A 22,148-nucleotide genomic window follows, 5' to 3' on the forward strand; every position below is an offset into this window, starting at 1 on the left:
GTCCGCACTCATTATTTTCCTTGAATCCCCACACTTATCATATATGCTAGGTCTTAGTATTACCCCCATTTTTAGATGAAAATTAAGCATAGGGAATTCAGGTCATTTCCTCTAAGTCTCCCAGGTAGTAAGAGGTGGAGGTGGGATTCAAACCCAGATCTGTATGACTCCAGAGCCTAAGCGTGTACCCACTTTGTTTTACTCGTAGGATATAAGCGATAGTGTGAGCAACTGGGTCCCTTTCTCTATTTTCTGTTCCCAAGTCCAAGTCCTTTAGGGGCCTGGAGCCCTGAGTCTAGATCCTTCAGACTCTGTCCCGATGTCTACTACAGCCCTCCCCAGCGGCGCCTGCCTAAATGTTCACTGCTGCCCAGCTCATGGCTGCAAACGCTACTGTCCGCCCTATTCCACCACTGGTTTTCTTCTTGACATTGATTTCCTGTTGTCAGATTAACACCACTGCCACTGATAATGTGGCTAACCTGAGGATGGGGTCAACTCAGGGCAAGCAGAAGTGTGCACGGAGGTGGAGGCAATCGAGAAAGGGACAGAAGGAGCATTTTTGAGCACGTTTACCTGTGTGGGGACACAGGAGCAATATAAAATACTTCTCAACTGACAATCGCCAATTAATTAGAATGAATATCTGTTATAATACTGGTGCTGGAGGTACCCTACTGTGACAGGTGTTTCCACATTAGTTGCTGGGTTTTGGGGGTGGTCTAAGAGACTCCAGAGGAAGGCATTTAGGGATCTTCATGTAGGAGCCATTTACCAACCAAATACAGAAGAATTACTACATTTTAACACAGAATATCAGTCCTGTGTGCATGGGTGTGAGGGAAGGAAAGATTTCAGAGTGAGATAAAACTCTGCGCTCAAACATATATTCGAAATATGTTAAATTTATATAGCAAATCCAGTCTTGTCCTGTCCAGTCCTTCCTTTACAGAGCAGCCAGAGTAATATTTCTAAAACAAACCCTAATCCTTTCATTTCTCTGCTTAAAACTGTATGATAAATCTCATATCTCCTTTGTTTGATGGTTCCCACAAGTCTTCCCTGGTGAGAGGAAACCCCTCAGCTTGGTGTTTGAGAAACCACATGACTTGGTTTTTTGGTTGCTTTTTCAATATCTTCTCTACCTTCTTAGTGCGATCGCATGCGCATGCGCGCGCGCACACACACACACACACACACACACACACACACACACACTCTCTCTCTCTCTCTCTCTCTCTCTCTCTCTCTCTCTCTCTCTCTCACACACACACAATCCTTATCCCTCAGTCATATTGACACTATCTGATTTCTCTGACACGTGGTGCATTAGCTCATGCACCGTGGGCCGAGAGGTTCCATCCTGGAAAGCTCCCGCTAATCTTTCGCTGCTCAACCAAATGTCACCTGTCCAGGAAGCTTTACTTCTTGCCTGGTCTTCACTAAAAGCACGTACGTAGATAGCTCTTCCTGTTTTGGTCACCTTCTATCAACATCATTGGGTTGCATGTCAGTCTCTCACTCCAGATCGCGAACCCCACGCCCACAAGTCCACGGTTGCTGTCTCTCTTCATCCTTGTAGCCTCTACTCTTAGCGCAATGCCTAATTCATAGTAGCTACTAGGAAAATACTCAAAAGGATAAAGCATTTACTCCCGTAATCCTTTGTGAGCTGCTGGGGCTGAGGCACCAGGGTCCTGTGTGTCACGAAACCCTTAGTGGTATGGCCACACTTAAATCCTATCTCTCAGTCCCAGAAGGAAACATTTGGTGACATTATACCTTTTTATATTATTCCTTTTGGAGTAATTCATTCAGAAAAATCAAGGTAGTCCTTTTCTGAGATCCGTTTCCCCTAAGGCTAGGGTAATTTACTTTCCCACAGACATGCCAGGAACACATTCATCAGGCCCTGCTGCACCAGGAAGTTGACATAAGACTTTCTTGTTGATAAGTGTGTCTGTCTTAATTACAGTCTCCTTACGCCTCATGCCTTGAGCCTTGGGACTGGTTTTGGACCTTCCTCTGTCCCTCCTTTTTCTCCTCCTGACTGGTGGTCTCCTCTGGGCCTCTATGTCTATCTGTCCCAGGACTGATAACTGTTCTGAATCCTGGCTCCTCAAATGGCCCCAGAATCCACTGACTCATCCAGCCCCCTAAGGTGCTTTCTAGGAACTTAGAGCATGCAGGACTTAAAAGTGATGACCTGATCCAGAGCCTACACGCAGGTGTGCTGTCTGACTTCCGACCATTTGACTATCTTTTATGGCTCCTCTCAAGCATGGCTGGAGATGCCGAGCCCCCAGCTCCTGGATCCCATTCTAACTTTGGCCTACTCAATGTCAAATTCCTCAACCTATCACCACAGTTCACTGATGCCCATGACAATAGTATGGCGGTAAATTTCACTTTGGCTTTACAATATGTAGACGTGTAGCTTACAGATAAGTATAAATTCCACAAGTACCCAGCAATACATTCTGTATAGACCTGGTAGGAACTGGCTTTAGACAGATTCTGCAGGCTGATATTTTTTTCCAGCGAAAAGGAAGCAAAGAAACCTCTGAAGCTGTGCTGCCCAATATGGCAAACGAATGTGGCTGTTAAGCCTTGCAATGTGCCTAGCTCTAAATGAGATGTTCTGCTTAAGTATAAAACACACACCTGACTTCAAAGGCTGTGTGAAAAAAAGGAAAATATAGCCTTAGCAATTTTAATGCTAATTACATATCGAAATGATAATATTTTAGATATTTGGGGTAAAATAAGTTGTTCAAATCAATTTCTTCTATTTATTTTTACTTTTTAAAGCAGATAATATGGTTTTCTGCTGGACTGTGCTGCTCTGGAGGATTTGCCCGGTGAGTCTTTAATATTAAGAAGCTGACTGTGTAGGTAGAACAAAAAGTTAGTGCAGAATTAAAAAGCGGAAAGGGTATGAATGACAGGAGGAAGCTTCTCAGATTTTTAAATTTCTGTTCCCTGAACATACCGACATGCCACCTGCCTTGACAAGCTTTTAAGAAGGTCTCATAATCCTCAGGGAAATGAGGCTGAACCAAAGCAAATGACATTTGTCTAAGGCTCGCTGAATGGTGCCTAACCTCAGAGGCTTAAAATCAATATTGATTTTTGTCATTTATTTTACCCTGGCATTTGAATATCCTTTAGATTTATTACCTTTAGGTTTTTGGTTAAGATTCAGTGATGGGTATGATAGCAAGGGTGGTAATAAGTTATGTAGATATAATTTAATTTATGAACCCTGGAGCTCCAGGGTACCTTCCAGTTCAAGAAATATATTAACCACAGACGCATTGCCCTTCATTTTGCGGTGAGGGTTTTCAAGCTGGGTCCCTATTGTGCCACTTAATTTACGGTCTGGCCAGGTACACGGTTCTGCGTACAATATTTCAATATAAGTTGCACCAGCCATCAGAGGGCACGAAGTTGGGCTTCAAAGAAGCCAGCTGGACAGCTGATGGATTGCTCTCTCTCCTATCCAGAGGCTTGGGCGTTGAGTAGCTTTTAAAGCTTGTCAGCGGTTTGGGTCTTTTTCTGCTCTGAGCAGCTGCACGCACGGGCCTAGACAAGCAGAATCAGCCATGCTGCAGCAGGCAGAGGGCAGCTCCCAGAGTTACTTACGTTGACAGCCGTAGTGCCAGGAATTTCCTGGCAGACACTCATCACATTTAGGCCCTGTCGTTCCAGTCTTACACTCACAAAATCCTGAGCCATTACAACGATCATGGACTGAGCCCAAAGGGTTACAATAACACTCTGTAGAAACAAGACAACACATAGGCTGGAGAGAAGTCCACATGGCTTGTAGGTTATCAACACAGAAGCGTCACTTTCATCAACGCATCACTTAAAGAAAGATGCCCACTAATGAAATGCTTTGGTAAATATGGCCATTTCAGGTCCATTTATCTGCTCAGCCTTCCCCGATATCATTTTTATGATATGGGAGGAAATCAACTGAAAACTTCCAAGGATATAAGCCATCATGCTCTTCACTGCTAACAGATCATAATGGAGATTCCATTTGTTAGGGCGTTTTTAGATGGTCTAATGAACACCATAAGGAGTTTGTATATTGAGGATAAATCAATATGCCATCAGTGTAAAATCTGTTTTAAATTTTTCAAATGGACTTATCTGTTACACTCAATATTTGAGAACTGCTGAACATTTTAAAAGTGCAATATGAATGCACTTTGTTCATTCAAAGGCAGTTTTACTTTATGACTTGGGATAGTGCCTTAACTTATTTATTTATATACATACTGTTTTGTGATAAGCCTTTAGATATTATATCTGCTAGGCACTTTAGTACAGCTTTTATGCAGCTTAGATGAACAATCGTGAAAGAAAAATAAATTTTGTAATCCCAAGTAAATTTCAATATAGGCATCGCTTGAGACATATTTTTCATTATAATGTCCGCTGGCAGGACAATATAACTTTGTGTACTAAAATGTAAACAGAATATTTTCTTGATTCCTCACACATTCTTATACAGGATATTTTTGACTTCTGAAGCATTATTTTGCTTAAAGACTGAACCAGAATTCTTTAGGCTTCCACTATCTTAACAGGTAACGACAGCTAGTTAGTAGCTTTGGGAATTTGTGGGCCAAAGTTTCTTTCCTAATTACCCCACTGGATACTCTTGGACAAGTTCATATGTGTCTCTGTCTCTTAGTTTCCTTTATTTTAAAATAGTCCCATTAAGAGGTTTTCTTGTTAAAAAATAAATAAAATACCAAGCAAGCAAGCAACCAACCACATAAAGCCCTGAGAACTTCAGTTTAAAATTATCACGCTGCACATCATATTAACAATGGAGACTCAGCGTTCAATGTTGCAGAGAGGTCCAGAGGTTTGGCTCTAACTATTTTTGTCATAGGGACTAATTAGAAAATTTCTTCAAAGAATGTGGAGTTCCTGAGAATTATGATTTATTTCATGTTGATTAAGTCATTTTTTTGAGTTTTGCATTTGTATGGTACAAACATATACATAAGACTAATAGTGAAATACATAGGTAAAAATAAAACTAAATAAACTCTAAAATGTTTTCTCTTTGCCTGGCTTGGTTTGTCCTTAATAACTAGAGTTTTATTTTAAGTGAGCATTTTCTATTTTAATGTGTGTATATCGGGGGTTGTTTAAAAATTTTTTAAACACAAATTTTGTTGTGGCTTTACAATGTTTTTCTGTACATATGTATAAGTTTGTACTTCTACCCAAACTGAAATATGTTTCTTACTATTTAAAGTATATAAGTTGACAATGAATCACCAACATTCTGTAAACCAGGGATTAGAGTTATAACTGGGCAACAAATTCACATACTGTTTTAGGCAATTAGCCGATAACAATGAATTAATATAAGGTTTCAGATGTGAAAAAATGTAAATAAAATGTAGAACATCTAAACTACAGTATATCCCAGTGGTTTTCATAAGAAAAGTTGGTAAGTGTAATGTTATTCAAACAGTCATATAAATAAGTGACTAGGAAAAGTAGTCTACACACCATCTTACATATAAAAAATATCATTTATGGGACTTTGGCCAATGGTAGGTGTTGGGGTGGTGAGGATGTCCTTGGAGAATTATATTTTATTTCATGAAACTAAGAATAATATGCAGGACTGTGGGACTAAAAAACACTATGATCTATTTTTTGGACGTTTGCTTAAAAATTATACTATAATTGATTTATAGGCATTAGAAGTATCTTGTGTTTGCTTTGTTCTGTAGATGGCACCTCTGATGACCTGATCTTGAGTTTCAAGGAGAATAAAAAATAACATATCATAATTTGAGATATGTTTAGTAGCAACTGCTGAGCCCGGTGTTTCATTCTGATGTCAAGCTTATTATCAGGGATTATTATCAGTGATTACCCAAGGTCACAAACCATGTATCCGCTAGCTTCCTGCTTAATGCTTGAGTTTTATGAAACAGAATCATGCAAGGATGTCCTCTTCATGTAATTGCTGCATCATACAGGATAATTACATGCATCTTCGGAGACATGGCTGTGCTTGAAATTTGTATGAAAATGGGTAAAGTCGCTAGTAATCACAAAGCAGCAACCACCATGGCAACACGAAAAAGTCTGCATTTTATATTTGCCATAATATAAAATAATGCAAGTAGTCTAAGACATCTATTTCCACACAGAGTTGACACTGTCAAAGGTATGGGCGGTTCCTGGTGGATTTGATTACCAATTGTGAAAAAAACGGGAAAGTGCCTTTTTTAAAAAAAAAATTTAGAGAAGACTAACTAAGATGAAGTTCATATTTTCTGAGATTACTGCCTAATTTCATAAAAACAAATTGAGTAAATATCTATTCATTTTCATTAGTGCTTTCTGTACAAAATAGTATAAAAACAAACTCTCAATTACTTGTGGTGTATCCTCTCAAATTTAATCCCCAGTCCTGCTTCAAGCCCTTTAAGGAACTTAAATGTGGAAAAGAGTCAATAGGTTTATGCTGCCCCATAGGGCAAACCTTGGCAAGGAAGCCACAGGCTTCCAATGGACCTCGGAAGCAAACGCCAGCCTTAGTCTTGTATACGGGCAGTCCCAGTATCTCTGCCAAGGGGTCCCCTGGACCCTTAAATGGGAAAAGTAAAATCAACAGCTTTTTAAGGAAATTGTCATTGATTTATTATATGTCTCTATAGACTAAAGACAAAAGATAGACTATAGTGTATATCAGCTAGCCAAATTTTTTGATTCATTCTTTAAAACAATTTTACCCTTTAGGAATAGGGCAACAATTTAAGGAATTTTGCTGTTTGGGGGTTATTGTAGGTAATTTTAATGGTACCTAAAAACATCATCTTCATGCTTACCAATTACTTTATTTGGCTTAAAAAGTATAACATACTGAATAAAAACATGTTTGCCTCAAAAATAAATAAAATCCTCTGAAGATTTATAATTTTAATTAACACACTTTCTAGAAATGGAAAAAACAATTACTCTTGATTTTTTAAAAGTAGAAATAAATACAAAAATGTATATTAAGCTTTATATATTTCATCTTTAGTTTGTGTGATTTAAAAGACAAAAGTTGAATGGGCTGTGTTCTTGTCTGTCGATAGTCAAACATAGATTTACAATAGAACTTCACCTCTTAGAATTGGAAAGGAAATGAAGATTTTGTAGTTCACAGATTACTTTAGGACTGGAACAAGGCCTACCTTCATAAGAATACAATACTCTCAGTGAAGCATATTGGGATACTGTTAAGTCACCTGCTATGAGAAATTTTATGGAATAAAATCTTTTCTCTTAAGGCCTTTTTCTTTGATTAATTTAAAATCATATGAAATTAAATTATACAACATTTTAATTTTACATATTTTGTAAAAAATGATTAGGTTTATCCCCATGTTCTGATTTATTTTACCTTTCTCTTGTTTCCATATTTATAATATGACATTTATATATTTTTACAAATGACATTCAGCGAAATGTAACTCTGCATTCAAAATTCAGACAGCTCCATGTCTTTGGGTTTTTGTTAGTACCCTCAAATCTTTGTAAACCAGGTGTTATGAAGGCAATTGAACTTCTGCTCATAAGCTCATGGTGGAATTGCTCTGTCATCCAAAAAATACATCAAAATAAGTAGAAGTCTTACTTATTATTATTTAGCTTAGCTAACTGTGTCAGGGTGGTTGGGAGGAAGTGTTCAAGCTTTGAAGTCAAGAAACTAACTTATTGCTAAAGCTGTATGATTTGGGTCAATTTGCCTTATTTTCTCAACTAGAAAAACGTGGAAATTATCAGTGAAATACTTACGGTTTTGTTAATGAGGATCAAGTAAAAAAAACATATTTACAAATCAGTCCACAGTTCAGTAAGTGTTTCCTGTGCATCCCATATTATCCCAATTTGACCAGGAGTTCTCAAATGACTTACCTAAGGGACACAGCTAATAAATTAACAAACTGGGACTTGAACCCAGGTCTCTGGCCTCTAAGTCCAGTGATTTTTCCACTAATTCACAAACCATAAGTGAGGAAGACTTTGAAAAATAGAACATACTGGAGACATAAACAGTATTATATATGGTTGGCCCAATGGACTTCAAAACAACTTGCACAGCTATTTCATGAGACACTTGGCAAGTTCCTATGGGACCTTGAAAATCCAATCAGAGTACAATAATCTCAGAATTGTAGATTGATTGGATTCCTTTTTTGATGAAAAGATCACCTGTCATTTTTCAGCTTATGTATTCTGTTTATATGAGTCTTTATGTGAAAACTTTTACCTTTACAATTGGTTGCCTATATAGTTACCGACTGGTGTGGTAACAGATATGTAGGCTTCGCCACTTTGAATCTGTGCATTTCTTCCAAGTAAATCATGAAGTGAAATTTCATTTATTGCTTCTTATATTTTCCATCAGCATTCTTTCTTAAAGGCAGATTCCACCATGCAAAGGTAGGAGAGGAATTTTTGGATGGGAAGGGCACCTGGTATTCCCCATTTGACATGAGCAGTAGTCGTGGTGGGTAGGGACAGAGCTCCAGGGAACTCTGTGGACCCAGTTTTCCAGGGTGTGTGAAGCTAAGAGAATTAATCATCTAGAATAATTTTGAGAACTTGCTTCTCCTTTGGAGGGCTGTAGGAAAATTCAATAAATGGAACTTCTTTACAATGGATGACAAAGGAAAACTACATTACCAGTTGCTAGTGGCTTTCTATTCCAAATGGTGATATGTTCAACCAATTGATATTTGTCGATTACCACTTATGTGCAAGAGTTTGTACTCTTGCCTATAATGAAATTCCATATAATGTGTTTCCATTTCAAAAGTTAGATGTCTAGTTTAATTTTAAGAGCAGGTTGAAATGACCAGGTTTTAAGATTTCATGCAAAAAAAAAAATTCTTCATCTCCTAAACATGATTTTTCAGCTCATTATCTTCAAAGCAACAATAACATAAGGATTTGAAATATACCCCCCAACTATGTTTTTCAACCATCACGAGTGAATTCTACCACAAAGATGTTTTCACCATTGAGAAAGTTCATTCTGGCTCAGCCGTGGTGCACATCACCGGCCTCTCCATATTAAATAGCTCCCCATAGCTCAAAAGGCACAGAACAATAGCTGAAATTATAATGGAACTGACCTATGCACACATTCTCATCGTCCAGCTGTGCAGAAGCATTTCTGAAGTAGCCCAGCCTGCACAACTCACAGTGCTGCCCTCTAGTGTTGTGCTTACAGCTCACGCAAATGACTGTATTTAGCAGATCGATATAACTGCATCGATTGGAGTGGCCGAAGCATTCACAATCTTGCAAGGAAGAACAGAAATGTATACAGAGTGTATACAGTTGCAGAGTAATAGCACACTACATGCTTGGATAAAATGAGAAGTGGAGAAAAGATGGCGGAATGGCTTTACATAGACACGTTTCAACATGACACATGGCGGCGACAGGTGGTTGTGACTGGCATGGAAGCAGCATCTGTTTCAAGCAGGGTAGAAAAATTGGACATTCAGAACATGACTGGATATTGTTAATTCTTGGCAGACCAGATGAACAGAAGCATTTGCAGGTGCACACCTTTTAATATTTGGGAAGGCTTGATTTCCACTGACGCAAAAGTCTAATTTTTGCACGTGGAGAACTTTACTGTCTTTGTATTGCTTCCCTCGTTTTCTCTTCATATTTGCAGTCTTAAAAAAGAGGTTAGGAAGCATGTGAGCATCTAGGGTCTGAGTCTGTCATCACCCGTGGCTCCTTTGTTTATAGTCTCATTATCATTTCTGTCACGAGACAGTAACTCGGTCAGGGTTTCATAGAAATCATGACAAATTTAATAGGGATCTAGACAACTAAATAATTCTTTACTTTTGTGTTTTGTTTTTCCTCCAAACTGCTAAGAGGAAAGATGGCTTTTGTAAGCCTTTCATCAGGCCAAATCTGCATGTTTGTTTATGTGTGAGAGAAAGTATATAAAGCAGGGAGATTATTTGTATAAAAAAGGGGCTCTTAAGAATTCTTTTCCTTCCAAGTTTCAAGCTAAGTCTGCTACAAAAGAAGGATTAGTTAGTCACTGTATCCCCAGGTTTTTTCCCCTTTGTCTTGCCTATGAGGCTTAAGGATGATGGTGAGAAGGGCAATAAGAACTAGACAAGGAGATGGAGAAAGGAGAACGAGAGAGGAGAGAAGGGTAGTGAGTGACTAGATTTCCACTCTGTTTCATCTCGACTAAAGAAGAGGTGATTCTAATTCAACTTTTTAAAAAGCAGTGGTAAAGACAAAGCCTCTATTGGTAGCAATATATATAATCATCAAATCAGATAGAAAAAAAGGGTGATGGGTAATTAGGTGGCAAATCTAATTTGTCTTTTCAAAATATGGGGGTAGGCATGGCTGGACATTTATGGGGAAGGTCAATCACGATATTGAAAGCCATGTTTATCTAAAAATACTCCTCTTTTTAATGTCTGGCTTTTATTTTATCTCACTATGAAGCCAAACACAGTCCTTATTTCAGCCCATTCATTCATTCATTCATTCATTCACTCAATACATATTTTATTGTGTTGTTCTACCATTTGCCAGGCACTACGCAAGGTTCTGAGTTACTCTTTGGCCTAGATAAAATCTTGGAAGTATTGCATTTGATGATCAGAGTAAAAGTGAATAAAGTAATCAACAATGAATAAGGAAGAATAAGGAGGGGCGACTAGCCCCCTCCCTTTTTATTAACGCACTGCTACTCATCAGAACACTGCAGACTTATTGACTGGAGAGCGAGTTACTACAGTAGAGAGTTGGAGTCAAGGTCCTGACAGATTGAAAATGAATTTGGACAGAAGCAGAGGATGACACTGGAAATGGCGAAGAGTAGAAGATACCCAGGAATGGGGCTAGCACCTTGGGGACTCCAGATGCTTAGAAGAAAGGCGAGAGGAAGGGGAGTTTTCTGAAGGCGAGTCACTTCCTCTATTCCGGGTGATCTGTATCACTGCTTGTGTGCTGGGTGGGAGCGGGGATCGGGATGGGGACCCGGAGAAACCAGAGGGAGGAGGGCACTGGGAGGAAGCCTTGGGACTCCAACGTGAGAGAAAATACTTGCATAAGCTTAGTAGTTAAGATGTGCCAAAACAACAACAACAACAACAACAACAACAACAACAACAACAACAGAATTACAGCTCACCAAATTAAATTCTCTTAGAAAACAAGCATTTCACTCCAATAGACTACATCTCCCTGAGTGACACCTTGCTTAAGCTGGCATTTCTAACTCCCTAGGAAACCCGGAAGGCCTCTAGAACTTTCCTTGGTTGAAGGTTTGAAACAGGAAGAATCTTTCTGGTCCGGAGTCACCCCAGGGTAGTAAGGAGGCTCAGCTCTCCAAACATAATTGCTTCCCAAGGACTTCTCCCGAGCTGCCTGGATTCCTGAGAGGCACGCACCAACAGCCCCGTGCTCAGAGCCTCCCTTACTGGTTGTCCTCCTCCATGTTCCCCATCCCAGGTTGGCCCTTTGTGTGCCTAAGAGAATCAATCCAACTTTTTCCCAAAGCATCTTCTATGGGCCTACAGTCATCCTAGGAACTTTTCAAAACTACACAAGAGTCCTTGGTGTCAAGAGGCTCGTTTCATGGGTAATACAATCGAACGCATGTTAAGATAAGTGGAAGACAAAATAGCATGGGGTAAGAAAACTAGTAATGCCTCAAAGCGATCTTAGGAGGAATTCATTTAACTTGTAAGGAGTTAGGAAAAACTACCTTAACACGAGCATTTCAGGTAAAAGGAATAGAATGTGCAAAGGCAGGAAGTTGGGTAAGTGTAGAGTTTAAAGCTGGAGATGTTTCACAGCACGGTTCCTTTGTGCGTATTTGAAAGATTCTGTAAGAACTGCTCGCTGGCCACACTGCAGGCTGAGCTCCATCTGACAAGGCTTTACCCAGAAATATCCAAGTTCAACACTTTCAAACCCAGTCCACGAATCTCCATAGATATGTCAAATGTGACACTGTCGCCTACTAGTTTTTGAATTTAATGAATAGCATACATTTCTGTGATGACATTAACTATTTGTTTCTGGGTCCTTTCTTGAAAACCAATTTATTAATTTTGATCAGAAAATTACATGAATAATTATATAATTATATACTCAATCATACTGAGCTAAACGCCCAATGTTATAAATTTGTTTTAGAAAATAAGTGGGTATTTAAAAGGTTTTATAATCTAGAAAATGAGCTAGTAGTCATTTGATTCTTTTAACACTTTTAGGCTCTTCTGAGACTTTGATAAAGCTCTCTTCTCTGGCCATGATATATTTCAGAATAAAAAGTGAGAAAAAAGATCTTTGAAAGTGATCCGAAATACGCGAGAAAACTATATAAATGCAAGGCATATCAAATACAATTTTAAAATTGCTATATTATTTTTCAGTATTCTGTTAGTTTACCACTCTGTAGTAACTAGTCTTTCAGCATAGACAAAGATTCCATTAATAATCATTAATGATATAGCTTGAGCTGCATTATCATATCCAGATCCTTAAGGGATGATATTAATAGCTCAATAATTCTCTGATCCTCCCATTTGCTCACCTACCATCTCCTCCTTTCCCTTTCTACAAAGTATAGAACGTGTGGTCCATCCTCATAGTCACTTCCTTTTATATATTCTCATCTCCCTTGTCCTCTACCCTCTGCCCCCAATCACAGTCTCTGGAGTAAACCCAATCCTGATTAAATCCAACGTGTTGCCTCTCCATGCCTACACCCTAGAAGCTAAATGTGGCTGGAGTTTGTCTCCAACTATTTGAAACCAGTCTCGCTTTGAGTTCATGACCATGAGCCTTAGCAGGGCCCTGGGGGCTGCCTGGCTGCCCTTCCTAAACAGGGGGCTCCTGAGCCACACCCCACTCTCTGTGGGTTCTCCACCTTTCTCACTCACCACTGCTTCCCCCTCTCTTTTGCTTTTTGTCCTGTCTCCTCAAATGTCTCAGGGCTTCATCCATGGACCCCTTTGCTATTTAGGCTCACCCTACACCAGGGTTTTGCACTCAACCATCTATAAGCCAGCCTCTCCGAAAGAGTTATTTCCAGCCTGGACCAAGTCCCCAGTCATTGTCAGTTAGTGAGACTTCATCCAGACTGATGTACTTCTTAACGTCTCCACTTGGACATTTAATATCAACCTTAACATGTTTAAAACTGAGCTATTAGGTTACCTGCCCAAACCTGCTACTCACCTAGGTGGCCTACTCTCTCTCAATAAATGACAATTCCTTTCTTCCACCTGCTTAGCTCAACATCCCCAGAGTTGTTCTTGCCACCTCTCATTTTCTCATCCCTGACAACCAATCTATCAACGGATCCTCTGGCTATGCTTTTAAAAGACATTCTAAATTTCACGCCCTCCCTCCGTCTCATCCTTAAAGGCACGGCCTCAACTCCCCCGCCTGGATGACTGCCATTGTCCCCAAACTGCCTTCTTGGCTTCCATTTTTGTAACAGTCTCCTTTCCGCACAGCAGTCAGAATAACTCTTTCCAAACTTAAATTAGGTCATGACATCCCTCTGCTCAGAATCCTAATGGCTTCCCATTTCATTCAAATTAACAGACAGAATTCAAGCCCATTTATTCCCTCATTGATCTTGTCCATGGCTTCCCCAGGGGGCTCATTGCTATCACCTCTTCCTCACTCACTGCAAAGTAAAACGCCTCCGTGTTACTCTGCAAACCCACCGAGCGTGTCCCCAGGGCCTTTGCATTCCGCTGTTACCTCTGTCTAGAATCTTCCTCCCCTGACATCCCTGTGACTTGCTTCTCACTTTGTTTTCAGTTCTCCACTCAAAGAAAATTCTGTGACCGCTCTCTCTGAAGTAACAGCCCTGGACCCAAACACACTAAGTTCTCAATTTCCTAATCCTGTTTAATTTTTTTTTCATAGGTTTTATAGTACCTGAAAAGTACATTTAAAAAATATTCTCCCTTACACCCACCCAAATTGTAAATACATGAGTACAGACCATGTCTGTTTTGTTCACTGTTGTAACCACAGAGCTCAAAACATCGCCTAGCATACGCTAAGCGCTCAAAAAATCTCAAATGAATGAATCAATGAATCAATGATGATCCTGAGGCAACTTCCTTTGGGAGACAGGAAGACACAGAGGAAAGTCATGTTTAAGTTCATTCCTCCACTATTTGCTTTCCATCAGTGTCTGGCTATATCTTACATATTAAAGAGTTCAGAAAAATGGCAGCCACACAACAAGATATAATGAGTTAGTAATTATTTTAGTGGAGTTGACTGTATGTCTACTCAGGTCAATTTAGGCAGGAAGAGCAGATTTCTGAACACTGCTATGGTTTTACATAGTTTTTCAAACTCAAATTGCATTGTAGACTATATGGATTTTTTCCAGACAATTTTAATTACTGTTATGTAAACAAAGCTGTAAGGGTCTCTGAAACAATTCTGCCTGCTGCGGTACAGCAGACACTGTCCACTCACGTTTACTGAGAACGGCCTTGTACCAGGGGACGTGAACGAGGCGAGGCCCAGTCCTGCAAAGTCTAATGGCAGTTGCTCACCTTGGCACTCCTGACATATTTGGGCAAATCATTCTTTGCTGTCCTGGATATTACAGGATGGTATTCAGAAGCATCCCTAGCCCCTACCAACTAGATGCAGTAGTGAGCCCCAAGCTGTGACAAACAAGTCTCCTGGGGGGATGGGAGGAGCAAAATCCACCAGGTGACATATATGATATCATACCAGGCAGTTATGATAATAGGGTCCTTAGTAACTGGTTACTTAAGACCAATAAGAGCTAGAAGTGATTTAGAAGAAGGAGTGTTCGAAGTTGGCTTTCTAGGTCAGGAGAGGCCCAGACCTCTCCTAAGGTGTAGAGGCCCTTACCGAGACTGGTTGGGGAGACGTGGGTGGGCAGGGGATACAGGAAAACAAAAGGTTGGAGAGAAAGAGAATGGGAGAAAAGAATGTTAAGAAGAGGAGAGGGTTAAGTTCCCCCCAGGTGTCTTCTTTCTTACTGTTCCCCAAGTTGGCTCTAATTACATGATTACGTTACCTACCTACATAAATGTAGGATAAAGTACTCTGACTGTGGCACAGGTTAAAAATTATCTGTGGCCTAATGAGGAAAGCTTATTCAAAGTCAGAGCTGGAGAAAATTCATTTTAGTCACTGAAAAAGAAAGGATTTGGGGGAAAGACTTTTGGTAGAAGTGAATAAATTAGAACACTAACAAGTATTTTCCTTTCGCTGCATTAACGGAGAAGAGACCCCCCCCTCCCCCGCCCGGGGAGGGGGCGGAGCATTTCCCTGCTCCTCACCCCACCAACCCTCATCTAGTTTTCGAAGCTCTTCAATACATAGCATTCAATGACTATGTGGATTTTTTCTATGACAATGCTACTTCATTAGGTGGCTTCTTCCTGCCTCCGGAGATATGTTTGGACCTCATTAGTGCCATGTCACCAAGAAACCAGAGATTCAGTGAGGCCGGGTCAAATTCCAGGTCAAGAGGCCTCTTGTTTATCCAGCCCGCTTGAGATGAGATAAGAGACAGGGATTTTGTGAAAGTACCTGTTGCTTTCTTCCTCTGCCATCTCCTTGGTTTCTTTGTGTAGATCTGCATATTGTAGCTAAGAAACAACATCCCCACTGTGGCCTCCTTGACTACCTTATGATATGCACACGTGCCCCAAAAGGATCGATAACCTACCCACCTGTAGCTGCTCTATTTCTAAAGAACATATTTCCCTGGATTTCAAATCCACTTGGAAGCCTCTCAAAAGGGCACTGCCAATATCTTATAGGTAAAAGCACACGTAAGGAAAGTTTGAGACATGGTTTAAAAACTATCGGTTTTGCTTTTCCCATCTCCTGAGTAATTTCCTCCTTTATATGCACAGAAGGAGAAATTTAACATTGATTAAAATCTGCAAAATGATTTGACTAAATTCCATAAGGACTAGGGAAGCTATTATGGTCACTTTCACCGAGTAGGTCAAACTAAATTCAGATTTTGTTAATAAATATATTATTTGTGAGAGATGTTGCCTTAAAAAAAAAAACCAACAAAAGAAAAGAAAAACATAACATATGCCCGACAGTCAAGGGTGGAAAACAAGACACACCTGTCACATAGGACATTTAAGGAAAAATGGTGGAATAAAAACAGGAGTCATTATGTTTCCTGAAAAATCTCCATTCTGTGAATGACAGATGCTCGCTGGAATGGGCCATTCATGAGTCACAGATGAGATACTGCTCACTTTCATTTGAAGACAGTAATAGAATTATTATTTTTAGGTCGTAATCAATGCTTAACCCAGTGCAGATCTTCACTGGTGTTTTTTAAAATTCATTCCGAATAACGTTTGGAAGTAGAAATTCCAAGGGATGCTATTTGTTGCAAAGTCAAATGGGCACCATACATGGAACCTGCCATTGTGTCCTCATGAAAAGCATCCTTGAAACTCACTCTAAGTGGGTTTCCATATTTTCAGTGCAAACGAGTAACAATGTTAATACTCTAACATTCATGTTTTAAGCAGGAAAATTAGCTGTTACAATTCTTATTCACACATTAATCTTTCAGAAAACAAATGTTGTGGCATTTTTAATTTGCAGCAAATTTCTGAGTGAAGCTTTTTTTCCCTCTTACAGGTGACATTCTCAGTACTATTTAATGCATTGATTGATATCAGTCAACATGCCTCACCAATAAGCTGATGGGTACACTTCACAGATATTCCAGATTCATACAGTGCAATGTTTCACAACACATAACACCATGAAATCACTGTATGAATCCAAGAATTCCTACCTCTCTTGTGGTTTGCAACTTGAACAGAAGAAACTGTTGACAAAGCTACTTTGGGAGCAACTGGATAGGTTTAAAAGAATGAACAGCACATTAGAAACAATCGTGAAACGTTCAAACTGTAATGACTTATCATCAACCCACTGGAAAAGTAGCCCTAAATGAAGAGATTACTTGTATCTGTTGTTCTGAGAGTTTGTTTCCATCAAAGGGAAGTCTTATATTTGGCTGAAAACAGTTCATCAGAAATAAATTTGAGAAGCTTTTAATTTCAGAGGCAAGAAGAACTATCACTTAAATAAAAAATTCCATTATATAAAGTATATTTTAGTAACGATATGAATCCTCAATTGGCCCTCTCTTAAAGTAGTAGTCATGTTGTTGAGTTAATTAGCAATATCATTGCCTCAATTCACCATGCCATTTTCTTTGTACAACCATAAGCTCACCTACACGTGAACCAGTTACACTATTTTCGTTTAACTCATCAGATATCACAGAATCTAGCCACAATGGTCAACCACTCAGTGGCACCTGGATCTCGATCTTAGCGGCACCTCGAATCTGTCTACCTTTCAAAAATGTAGTCTTCTTAACTTTTATTACCTTTGTGATGATATCAATTTGTTAACGGCAGGGATCTCTAAGTTTGCCTGCCACTTCTTTTCCAATTATTTGTGAAGAGTGGCTTTTGAAAACAGTAAAAATAGTGTAGAGCCTGATGTTCTTTGCAGATGTTGACAAGATAAATGTGGTAACACGGAACTGGCCTCTGTTGGAAAATGCACCTTTAGCTAAAATCGCAAGTTCAAGCACTTCATTCAACTGCGCTGCTTCCTAGATAAATTCATTTGAACTCATTATCCACATTCTAAAAAAACTGCAGCTGGCATTAACTAAAGATGTTTCTGAGAGCTTTTAGTTCTGTGACACTCACAGAAAACATGGCAAAATAATTAAATGGGTCTGTTTCAGGTTTTGAACAACACGTAATTTTGTTCATCTCAAAACTCACTGTGGAGAAGTGTTAAGTATTAGATATCATCTTGCATAATTTATTGAGCTATGAAATTCAATGGAAATCACTCAGTGACTTTTCACTGAAGATGCTGTCATTAAACTTGCCAAGGAACAAAGCCACCAAACCTCCCCTGAATAGGGGCGAGGTCGATCTGTATTTCTTCCACATATGTATGCACAAACTTGAAAAAATTCATTTGGAGCTGATGATTAAGATAATTCTATTTACTAGTAATGTATGTATCTAGGACAGTCTCGATTTCATCACCGATCAAGGACTGAAAATGCAGCTCTTCCAATTTGACTCCTCAACAAATTGCTAATATATTTTGTTTTGCTTAGCAGCTATTTCCTGGTTCCTCCTTTTGCTCATTTCCTCCTCCATCTGCATTCATTAGTTTAAAAGGAACATCCTGTATATAATGAAGGAAGGTGGAAGCCAAAGATGTGCCTTTTTTATTTTTTTGAGAAGGAAGCGACAAAAGAATAAAATTTTCTATTAAAATAAACTTCTATTTATATATGTCTATGTATGACTATAGGCTAGATGTTACTTTGAATTTACCATTATTCTGTATCCTATGAATTTTACTGCCCAGTTTTTAAAAGTTCTATCTCTTCCTGTGTAATCACATTGCTGCTGTCTGTCAGTATCTCCCTTTTATGTATTTATTTATTGTTGATGTTAGAAGTCAGAAAATAATGACTGCTATAAGGACAGACAGAATGCAAGCTGTTCTTAATACTGGGGGAAATGATTGTTGATTCATAAAGCTCCAACAGAGAAAATATACTGTGCTTTGGGAGGGTAGGAGGGAGGGGGAAAGGGAAAGATGGAGCGAGAGAGGGAGAGGAAGAGGGAAGGAGGGAGGGGAGAGAAAGAGAGAGAGAGAGAGAGACAGAGAGAGAGAGACAGAGAGACAGAGAGAGAGAGAGAGATCCAAATTTCTGTAAGTCAATATGGAGCAAAAGTAAAAGAAAATGGATCTCCTTAGGGACTGCAATACTGCCTTTATGTTTACTTTCCTCATCCCTCAACACAACTGACATACCAGTTTACTTAAGAAAAGCAGAAGAGAGACAGTGAAAGATACCTGTTCCACTCACAAGTTTTTAAGAATTATTATTGATACACGCTGATGGCAATATAACTCTAGACTTTTCTTGAGACAGACTGACATTAAATGTAAAGTTAATAAAGTATTTATAACTTCTATGTTATCTATTTTTATCCTACGTCTTTCACTATATTTCTGGGACACTCTTCATATTAGAAAAAATATTCAAATTATGATTCTTTCGAAGACATGGCTTTTCTGATAATGCTCTTATGTAGTGCTAAAAAAAATGGTATATGGGATTTTCCCCCTAAACATGTGGGATTTTATATCAGTAGGAATTTTACATGCTCCTACCTTGTTTTGGGTTAGAAACCTCAAGGGAAGATATATTCGGCCATATCCTATTAAACTTGGGAGGATCTGCATGCATCAGGAAAAATCAGGGTATGTTATTTTCAGCTATCATGTCATTTGGTCTAAACAGAAAATTATATGGACAAAGACACAAACCACACATCTGCTCTTTACCTTGGCTGTGATGCACTGAACAAAACATGACTCTGGCACCAAACAAGAACAAGCAATTGATGATTCCCAAAACATTGAATGGACATTAAATATAGAGAGCCCCCGCCCTAACCAAGCTATACACATTTATTTTGGCAATAGAGTGTTCTTGCACATAAGCAAATAGAGACTTCAGCAATTCAAACTTTACATAAAGCTATTGCCTGAAACTGGAAGATAATGCAAAAGAAATAATTTCTCACTGGAGGATTCCAGTCTCTGCAATTCATATTTACCAATATGAACTGGTTGCATTAGTCTTTTGTGAGAGATTCTTTGGGGCATGTTTTAAGTGTGAGCCATTATCTCTGCAAAGAAGTGGATTTATTTCCTATTTTTACTGTTACAATTTCTCAGAGAAAGAAAGAGAGGGATTACTGGTGGTTCTGCCTTAAGAATAGTCCGAAGCGCTTCTGATCATATCCAAGGTTTGCATGTATGGGTACGTTTGTTTTCATAATGTATTTACCGAAAAATATATTTCTAGAGTTATTGGTTCCAATCCAGAAATAATTGTAAGCATTGTTAATTTAAGAATTAATGTTATTTCTTCCTTAGATTCACTACTATTAAAAAAAATGACTGGAAAAGCAGAACAGTCAGGTTTAGGATTAGATGCTTTAAAATTTTTTTTGCTAAGGTGCTTAGGTCATAACTATTGAAGCAGTCATTTCATGACTCAAATCTACCATCCACTGAGGTCCACTCAAAACCACGTCTCTTGTGGGGTCCTTTGCAACCACCCCAGTCCACAAGGGGAGCCCTAGCCTCTAAACGCATGTAGCATGTTACTGTCTGTGCTTCTGATTCCTCATTGCCATGTGGATAAACATGAGTTTTAATAGTGCTAGTTTAAATTTCACAGGTCTGTCTCTCATCTCCGTAATTAGATTGGACCTCTTTGAGGAAGGGCAAACCCTTGCAGAAGGCCTCAGCAAATATCTAATAATTGAGTAATTGATATCAAGTGGTTAGGCTACTGTGAACAGGTATTATCAGATTATTCCCTCAATAATTAGATTACAGCAAATAACATTCTTGTAAGACATGGGACTTTCACTATAACTTTGGTTTTTTTATATTTGTTGAAAAAGCTGATCTACTGTTGCTGTGTGTGTGTGTATACACGCAAAAAGCAAAGGAAATTTGCATGTTGCTATCTGTCAAAATTTATAAATGAAAAAAGCATGTAATAACCTTCAACATCTGTATCCAGATATTACTAAAGAGATATTTGGGAACATACAACAAAATATGCAAGTTGTATCCTGAATTTTGCTTTTTACTTGAGCATTTTGGTGATGGGTAGATATTGAATGAACAGAACTAGCCTACTTGAACCGTGATGATCACTTTTGAAAAACTAGAGATTTGCATTTTCAGGAAATTAATATGATTTCTAGAAGTTATTTATGAAAAATTTCAAACCATTGTTATGACTTTATATAGAAAATTATATTATTTGCATCAAATTAACAAAATTTTAGTTTGTGGAAATGGTTCTATCTTTTGCCTGTAGAAGAGGCACAACCAGGTCATACGTAGGGCAATGTTTATAATTTAATGGCAAGTGTCAATGATTGGTTTGTCTTGATGAAATGAAAGTAACAATATGATTATTTTGTTAGTAAGCTTTGCCAAGAAATTTAACATAGAAATTTTACACTATATCAATTTGAGAGTTTTGAAAATTAACGTCATGAATTAAACTTTGTTCCATATTCCGATATGTTAAACATTTGGTTATGCCTATATTTTGGTATACTCTTTTCTTAGTGTTTCATGATTTTTCCCCAGGATGCTGAGGTTCCATTTTAAGCATCTTCCTATATGTATAAAAATTAACGTAGGCCATTCTACTTTTTAATTAATAACCACTTGACCTGTGTGGAATTATCAAGATACACACCTCCGTTATAGTCTGGACTCTCTCTAGAATATAATTTTCTTCTGTACTATGTACTTAAGTTTTTTTGGGGGGTGGGAGGAGGGTAGCCAGTGTATTTTCCTAGGAATATAATTAGACATTTTTTCCCCCAAATAATTTTCATTACGTGGGATGCCTAACCTTCCTAAATAATTAAAAGTCAGAACCGCCAGCAGTCATCACATGAAAAGCCTAATCTAATCTACACATTATCTCCATTAGAACAAAATTTTATGTGTTATGTCTTCCTTGGGAGTAAAAATGCCCTGAAAACAAAAAGATATTGAAATTTGTGGCCCCTATGAGATTTTTAATATCTCATTCATCTTAAGTTTTTAAAATTTATTTTGTTTCATAATAGCAGTGGACCACTTATTTGAGTAGTTGGAAATTGCAAATAAAAAAGTAAAGAGTAAGTAAAAAATAAAAAGTAAAAAATTTATAATACATCAACAGTATTTGCATTGTCTCTTTAGGTGAGCTGTTGATGAATTTATTAATTTCATTCTTTCATGAATTAACTAGGGAATATCTTGGGTCAGTGTGGTAGTTTTTTGCAAGGCAAAGGGCATTGGGAATGGGAAGATTAAGGGTCTGGTCCCAGTTCTGTTACTGAGGGGGCCGGTCTGGCTGTTAATAGTTCTGGACTTCAGTTACCTTATCTGGAAGAGGTGCCGGACTCAAA

At 38.6% G+C, this 22,148-nt stretch overlaps 1 protein-coding gene across 3 annotated transcripts in view; it reads right to left on the reverse strand.

Moving 5' to 3' along the window:
* The window catches only part of NTNG1 (netrin G1), a 278,672-nt gene that overhangs the window by 39,032 nt on the left and 217,492 nt on the right, over nucleotides 1-22,148 (reverse strand). Inside the window, exons 6-9 of one of the 3 annotated variants that reach the window (XM_016159796.2) lie at nucleotides 19,324-19,389; nucleotides 16,892-16,951; nucleotides 9,177-9,344; nucleotides 1,274-3,780 (exon numbers count right to left, since the gene is read on the reverse strand). The exons of 1 other annotated variant lie outside the window; for it this stretch is intronic. In XM_016159796.2, the coding sequence (XP_016015282.1) occupies nucleotides 3,638-3,780; nucleotides 9,177-9,344; nucleotides 16,892-16,951; nucleotides 19,324-19,389 (437 nt within the window). In that variant the 3' untranslated portion in view covers nucleotides 1,274-3,637. Of the gene's footprint in view, nucleotides 1-1,273; nucleotides 3,781-9,176; nucleotides 9,345-16,891; nucleotides 16,952-19,323; nucleotides 19,390-22,148 lie in introns of those variants that run through there. One more of the 3 variants, XM_016159797.2, reaches the window with a different exon arrangement.

The sequence above is a fragment of the Rousettus aegyptiacus genome, unplaced genomic scaffold, assembly GCF_014176215.1.
Source record: "Rousettus aegyptiacus isolate mRouAeg1 unplaced genomic scaffold, mRouAeg1.p scaffold_m13_p_17, whole genome shotgun sequence".
Lineage (NCBI taxonomy): Eukaryota > Metazoa > Chordata > Mammalia > Chiroptera > Pteropodidae > Rousettus > Rousettus aegyptiacus.